The 8,149-nt window shown below is 43.2% G+C and overlaps 1 protein-coding gene across 1 annotated transcript; it reads left to right on the forward strand.

Moving 5' to 3' along the window:
- The first annotated feature begins 5,974 nt into the window (after nt 1-5,974).
- On the forward strand, nt 5,975-7,237 carry LOC107654120 (carbohydrate sulfotransferase 1-like). Its single transcript, XM_016441046.1, has one exon. The coding sequence runs from the start codon at nt 5,975-5,977 to the stop codon at nt 7,235-7,237; it is 1,263 nt and encodes a 420-aa protein (XP_016296532.1).
- The last annotated feature ends 912 nt before the right edge of the window (nt 7,238-8,149 follow it).

Genomic DNA, 8,149 nt, shown 5'->3' on the forward strand with positions numbered 1-8,149 from the left:
GAAAAGGGGAACAAGGCTGACAGCACGTAACCCTTACCATACAGGATTTTAGAAAGTGCGTGGAATGCCTAGTGTGCACACTTACCACAATGTGGATTTTAGAAAGTGCACAGAAGCTCAGCGTGTGCACTTACCATAGCATGGATTTAGAAACACTGTTACTAAGAGGTAACTGAAGCTGTTACTTAGACTTGTGGCACACTCAGGGAGTGACAATTATTTCAGCAGGAGACCATGTGCTCAGAGCGCACGTGAATTGAAAAGACATATCTCATAGAAGAACCCTCCATGTGAGGGGAGTATCGCCAACTCAACCATAGCAGTCACCCGCAGTGAGGGGAGCACAGCCATGTCCGGAGAACAGATAGATCGCAAGTTTTCGGGAGCAGCGCTCTCGACTCTCAAGCTGAGGCAGGCCCTTAGAGCACACACTGGGAGCGACTCATAGCTAACCTTCACAGTGAGGGGAGCACTTCTCAGCTCGACCAGAAGGCGGCACTAGATTTTGGCTTGACCAAAAAGCAGCCCGCCAGGGAGGCAGAAGGTGGCCCAGCAACCTGGCATGACTGCTAACCGGAGCTCAATGGAGTGGAGGCCCAACTCTCAAAATAGGAGAGGAACTCAGACGCTCAATTTAGGAGCGGCATGCTCATAGGTGACCCTCTTGGGTGGGGGGAGCACTGCTAAGCTCAACCAAATAGGGGCAACTTATCAGGGAGGCAGTAAGCGGCCAAACTACCTGATGTCGCGGTCACAGAGCTCAAAGAGCGGAGGGCTCGACCCTTAGCAAAGAGAGAGGAACCCAGCTCATCCGAAGCGATCAATAGCCCAGGGGCAAAGTACCTAGCTCTCAAGTAGAGAGGAGGACTTACATAATTTGCCCAGGACCGGCGAGCTCATAAAAGACCCTCCCACAGTGAGGTTAGCACGGCCATGTCCGGGGAGCAGATTGACCGCAAATGGGACATCAGAAATGGGATCCATTTTAAAAGGGGATCACACATTTCAACAGGGAACAACAGGGTCCCAGCATAGAGGCAACTGACCAAGGAGGCGACAAGGACGGGCCTAACAACTCAGTGTTTTTGCATATGGAGTTCTCAGGAGCAGCGCTCTCGGCTCTCAAGCTGAGGCAGGCCCTCAAAGCACAAACTGGGAGCGATAGGCTCATAGCTAACCCTCGCAGTGAGGGGAGCACTTCTCAGCTTGACCAGAAGGCAGCGCTAGATTAGAAGGGGCAGTATAGCAGGGCCCAATGAGAGACCGTCAACTGATGCAGCTGAATGCAGTCTTATGCTCTCTATCTCGAGAGCATGGGTCCCATTTAACCAGACCTGAAGAGAACCTGTAGAAACAACGGGACCCAATAACCCATTCATGCATACAGAGCTACTGCTCCTCCGAACCAAAGCACTCAGGTAGGGTTTCCACAGAAACACATCTCACTCGTACCTCAGGGAACGCAGTGTACTCAAGCCTTCTCCGCAGAGAGGCAATTTACTGGTTCGACCATAAGGGCAGTGTGACAGGAAGGTCCCGTGGGCCTGACCGTCTATCGATCTGCAGAGTGGAGTTAAGGAGTGTTAAGCCACTCAACGCCTCAGCGAGAGGAGCTCTAGCTCAGAGAATGTGCATGATGGTTAAGGAATGACTCAAATCTCAGGAGACCCCTCAGGGTGAGAAATGAGTAGCACCACCCTGGCCAGAGGATAGGGAGCATGTCACGAAGCATGTACTCAGAAGAGTACTAGCCCACGAGAAGGACCCGCAGGTCCTGAGGTTGCAGTGTTATACTGGGGACCTGATGCGGTGAGGCTTCCTCAGAAGCCCAGGCTGCGTGTCCAAGCCGAAGATCAGGGCTATCACCAGCCTGGAACCAGAACCGATGAGTGAAACCATCACTGTAATCGGTCAACAGCAGGAGTTCCTGACTTAGCAGGTGGGTCAAACCTAAAAGTCAGAAAAACAGAACAGGTTCGAGTAGCGCTGCAGAGAAAGGCTAGCATCAAATACACAAGAACTAGCAGTAGAGTAGATAAAAATGTATCGTACTCACCAACCATGACTCATGCTCATGATATAGGCTGGAGGCGAAGTCCGAAGCCTGGGTTGAGAGGATGACTCAAATCTCAGGAGACCCCTCGGGGTGAGGCATGAGTAGCGCGTCCTGGCCGGGGCACACCCAAACACCAAGCCAGTACATCAGGGAGCATGTCACAAAGCATTATACTCTGAAAAATACTCAACCTGAATGGAGGACCCGCGGGTCCTGAGGTTGCAGCGTCATACTGGCGACCTGATGGCTAAGGAGGCTCTCGCAGAAGCCCAACGACTTGGCTGCGTGGTCCAGTAAGCATGAAGCCGAAGATGTAAGGCTATCATCCAGCCTGGATCCAGTACCGACGGGTGAGACCATCACCATCCTAACCCTAAAACAAAGTCAGAAAAACAGAGACAGGTCCAAGTAGCGCTGCGGAGAAAGCTAGTTAGTGAATTCACATAAAATTAGCAATAGAGTAGATGAAATGGATCAAACTCACCAACCATGACTCCCGTGCATGACTCAAGCTCACGGATATAAACTGAAGGTGAACTCCGAAGAGCGCTTGGGTCCGGACCCTAGTAGGTAGTTCTATGAAACATAAAAACTTAACAAAAACACTATAGGTCCAGCATGAGAGACTGCAATGCAAGCGCAGGAGGGGAATCAAGCCGGAGTGCAGTATAATGTGGTTATCTGATAAGGACATGAAATAAATCATCTATCCAACAACTGCCAACAGATAGCCACATTATACACTTCCTATATAAACAGAAGGAAATTACTGATAGGGAAAAAATGTCCAGTCAGGTCCTTTCCATGTTCTGCCCATCAACTGCGAATCGCGGCAATGGGCAGACAATTCTCACCGCAACGCGCAGCATGCATTTAGCTCCCACGGGAGCCTATAGTAACAATGTTATGTAATGTAATGTAATAATGTTGCAATGGTTTCTTAAGATCTACTTATGCTTCTGATGCTTTTGAGAAACGCAGCCCTATTTGAGCAAGCACTCTGAGCCATGCGTCAGCAGCGAACGCTGTCTGTGATTGATTGGGTCTGTCTTTCAGCATTTGCGTGTGTTCCGATGAGCAGGAGAAAGGGTTCTATCCAACACAATTATTCGCTAATATAGTCTATTTTTCCACTTAGAAGCTTATTTTATGCACCGAATTTCTTGATAAATAAAATTAATGGTTAAAAAATGCACTTTAGAAACGATATTTTTATGTGAGGATCGATCCTTTCGATACACCATCAGTTTCGAAAGTATCGATACGTAAGGATCGATCCGCCCATCCCTTCAATCCAACGCTCTCCATTGACTTTCTATTGCGGGAAGCTGCCTCCTTGTCATTTCTGACTTATAACAAAAAACAGAGCAATGCCTAAAAGCTGCTATGTGACAGGTGTACAGTAAACAAGCTAAAAAACAACAACTAGGTTTTCATAAGCTGTCGACCCAAAAAACAAGCGTTTAGGACACAAAAGTAGAGCGCAACGTGTCATATTACTCTGAGAACTGCGCCCACTGGAGGGAAACGTAATCGGCAACAAGACCATTCATTATTTTTTTACCATGTCAAAGGATTATTTCACCACCCTATGTGAATCTGAGAGAAAGAGATATATTAAGAAACTACATTTTATTGGTCTATGTCAGTGCCCCTTTTCCTAACCTTCCTTTTAGCCGCTTTTCCACTGTAATTACCTGGAACAATTTGTCCCAGAAACTTTTTTCCCCCCAGACCTGTTGCTGTCTGCGTTTCCATCGCGGTCTAAGTACCGTGAAGCAGTGGTTCTCAAACTTTTTACAGCAGCGTACCCCCTGGGGCATTTAACATTCTTCTGTGTACCCCCTCTCTTTCACTTAGACCGCAGTCACACATTTTCTATTAAAAGACAATATTTGCCCCCTTAAATTGATTTACAGGTGCATTTTGTTACTTTATTGAGGCAAATATTTTCTAACCTTATTAATTGTATGTCATGTTTTATGTCATATTCTTAACATTCCATTAAGTGTATTATTAATATAATAAATAAATAAAGCAATAAATGATGGCAAATCGAAATGATATTTGTAGATTTAAAAATAAAACCGCCAATAGGTGGCGGCAAGTCACTGTCGTAATTAGCCAGGCGTCGCGTCATTCATTCATTCATTCAGGAATGAAGCAAAATGCTGTAGTTTTGAATGGGTTGTTAATCACTGAATCTCCAAATCGTTCAAAGCTGCATTCGTTCACTAATGAAACCGCTGTATGTTGCTTGGAGACGCACACATACAGATTTCGTTGGAACTATTATTTCATTGCAAAATAGAACAAACATGACAATATTCTGTTTAAAATGTAGGCTACATTTAAAATGTAAAATGTTCACTTAATATTACCTTTTTTTGTTGAACTGTTGTAAAAAATTAATGGCACATTTGCCATCGTTTGGATATTCAGGGAAATTTGCATTCTTGCTCGTATCTTGAAAACAATAACACGTACAGAGTGTGTCTGTATCGAAGAGAGTTTTAATCGATCTCAGTCCGTGTCAATATTTGCTCTTCATGCTATTAAGTGAAGATCTACTTTATACATTGAACAGCAGCGTGATTTGCTAAAGCAGCATATTCAGCTGGCATCCTATCACATGCACGCTGCTTGTGTGGATGCAGTCAGTTTTGACCGCAAAAGATGAGGTAAGCTGATTGGATATCGTGTATTTGACCGTTTACGGCACTCCCATTTTCCTTTTTTTATATTAAAAGCGGCATTTTGCTTGTCAGAAATACATGTTCGGTTTCAATGTTACTTTAAGTTGGGGTAGAATTAAATGAATGCCAAAACTCAGAATTTTGTTCGCGAACCCCCCTCCGTCATCTCGGGGTACGCGTACCCCAGTTTAGCCGCTTTTCCACCGAAATTACCTGGAACAATTTGTAAAGTGACCCTTTACAGATTCGAATGGTGTATTACTTTTATGTGTACAAACAAAAATGAATGAGGATTTTTAGTTCTTTTTGCTCTTATCAGGAAAATATGCAAGTGGTTGCGCCGGCTCCACTGTTGACCCCAGGAGGTTAATCCCCCAACAAAGACTCACAGGCAGGAACACACACGTAGAACGGGGAATTGACGTATAACACCGGACACAGAAACCAGGAACAGACACCACTATATACATGACTAAACGAGGATAATTACTAAGACACACCTGAAATCAATGAACACAATCAACACGAGGGAGAAACTGGGTCACAGGGAGCATATAGGGAGCAAAACACAACAAAACAGGGCTGACAAGTATATTCTGCAGTTCTTCCCTGCTGTACCGAATATCTATACTTTTCAAAGTATCATATTGAAGTTTGAAATTCAAGTATTGTGACAAAATAAATTTTGTAGGGTGCCACAAATTTGTTAAAATTTCCAAAGTGTGCCGTGACTAAAAAAAAGGTTGGGAAACATTTTATTAGACTATAATGTGACAGTCACCATCAGGGCTAAAAGGAAATGAAAGCAGAATGTGTTAAAAGATACAGTATATGTTAAAGGAGATATATTTTAAAGGTTGTAATTAACGGAGCATCAATTAATCATAAACATGTCAGAAATCAAAACAGAAACCTTGCTTTTGGCTATTCTCCGGGGATAATCTTGAGGCAGTTTATGAGAAGAATTCATTTTGTAACCCATCTACATTCCAGACTTCTGATCTGATGGAAGGGAAAAAACGAAATCCTTCAGATTTGTACAAAAGTTCATGGCAAGCAGAGATCAACATAGAGAAGGGCTGTCAGCGAGTTCTTTATTTTAAATTAAAATCAGTTAGTGCTTGTGATACAGTCTCAAATTTTTTTTTAGAATTTTTTTTTCAGCAGGTCTTTGTCGACAGGACTACATCAGACTGCATCATCTAAATGAACTTATCCAGCTATGTGGTGTTCAAGGAAGACTGTGATTCTGCTTGCATTGGTGTCCATACCAATTCAATACACAGTGATGAAGATTTTCATAGATTTTTATGTTCATAAATGTCTGTTTCCTAACTTTTTGAACTGTGGCTTGGGACAGGATGTAAAGTCCTTCGATTGGATGTGTGATGAGTACCCGTATTTTAGTTGCAATTCCTCCAGGAAGACTAACATTCTCATCTTGGCGACCCCACGCAGTGGCTCCTCTTTCTTTGGACAGTTGTTCAACCAGCACTCAGATGTTTTCTATCTTTTTGAACCACTGTATCATGTCCAAATTATCTTAATGCCTCACGCTACTCCCCGCAGATGTGCTGTTGAGCACAGGTTGATGCTGGAAGCCAGTCGTGACCTTCTTAGAAGCTTGTACAACTGCGACTTTTATTTCTTAGAGAGTTACATCATGCCGCGGCCGGCAAACCATACCACGGACAAACTGTTTCGACGAGGAGCCAGCAAAGCCCTCTGCTCTATGCCGGTCTGTGATGCTTTCAGCCCCAGCGATGGCAATATAGAAGAGGGGGATTGTGTTCGAAAGTGTGCCTCCCTTAACTTGACCCTCGCTACCGAATCATGTCGGGAAAAACAACATGTGGCCATTAAAACAGTGCGTATTCCAGAGCTCAGTGATCTTAAAGCACTGATCAAGGACCCTCGGCTTAATCTGAAAGTTATCCAGCTGGTGAGAGACCCGTGTGGGATTTTATCTTCTAGGATTGAAACCTTTCATGACACATACTGCCTTTGGCAGATCTGGAGAGACACGGGTCGTAAACCTTACAACTTGGATGTGACTTATCTCACGACAATGTGTACTGACTTTCTGAACTCTGTGTCCACTGGCTTGAGCCGACCGCCATGGCTTCATGGATGGTACATGCTGGTGAGATACGAGGACCTGGCCAGGAATCCACTCCAAAAATCCAAGGAGGTTTATAAATTTCTTGGTCTTTCTATGGAAAGAAATGTGGTGGACTGGATTCATAACAACACAGAAGGCAATAACAACGAGTCAGCAGTGCATAAGTACGGCACGTTGAGAGACTCGGCGGCCAATGCAGAGAGTTGGAGGTTAAATTTGTCTAATGATATGGTTAATTACACACAAACTGTCTGTAAGCACATTTTAGACGAGCTTGGCTACAAAGCAGTCAACTCCCCTGAGGATCTGAAAAACATGTCACTCTCGCTCACTGAGGACAAAACCTTAATACCTTTTTTGTAATATAAGGTAAAGCATGCAAAACAACATTTTTCTACATTTATATTCATGGCATCATGTAAATGAAGCTTTGTAGAAATGATTTTTATACCTTGGAGATCTCTGTAGTTTTTGTTATGTTGTTTGTATTTTTTAAAGTTATTTTTTATAATGCAGAAGAGTGATCATTATTTAGTCAAAAGGTTTTAATTTTTCATTGATTCGGTGTGTATACTGTAGATTTGTATTTAGTGTCCAAAGACAAATGTTTGGCTCAATTTATATGATTCTTTGCTGTTGTTAAATTCTAAATTAATAAAAAGACAAAGCAAATCCACTTTTTTAAAACTTTTTTATTGATTACATGGCTTCCTGCTATGATTATTTTGTCATTCGCTCTTAAAGGGGTCATATGATGCGATTTCAAGTTTTCCTTTCTCTTTGGAGTGTTACAAGCTGATTGTGAATAGATAAGATCCCTAAAGTTGCAAAGACTAAAGTCTTAAACCCAAAGAGATATTCTATTTAAAAGTTAATGTCTACGTCACTGTGTGGGAAGATCTGCATAACACCACCCAAATGTTTACGCAAAGAAAGAAGGCGTAACTTTGTTTCTCGCTGTAGTATTGTTGCCGCCGGTGCCGCCATGTCGTGGAGACACTGCGTTTCGTTGTGAAAGCGAAACTACTTTGTTTGGTCTTCCAAAAGAGGACACAACTAGTAATCAGTGGTTAAGTTGTATTTACAACACTGTTGCAGAAGAGTTCAACCCAAATATTTGTGTGTGTGCATGTGCAACACATTTTACAGAGGACTGTTTCCTGAACCTGAGAGAGTAGCCTACGATGTTTTGACTCACAGCCTGTAAGTATGTTTTCATATTTAAAGAATTTTCCACTGATGATTCAAACGCGAGTTTTGAGCAGTGTAGAGTAG

Source organism: Sinocyclocheilus anshuiensis, unplaced genomic scaffold, assembly GCF_001515605.1.
Source record: "Sinocyclocheilus anshuiensis isolate Anshui unplaced genomic scaffold, SAMN03320099.WGS_v1.1 scaffold115, whole genome shotgun sequence".
NCBI classification, from domain to species: Eukaryota; Metazoa; Chordata; class Actinopteri; order Cypriniformes; family Cyprinidae; genus Sinocyclocheilus; species Sinocyclocheilus anshuiensis.

Bases quoted from the DNA above. Each gene is read 5' to 3' on its own strand.
- LOC107654120 (XM_016441046.1), top strand. From the start codon at position 5,975: ATGTGGTGTTCAAGGAAGACTGTGATTCTGCTTGCATTGGTGTCCATA.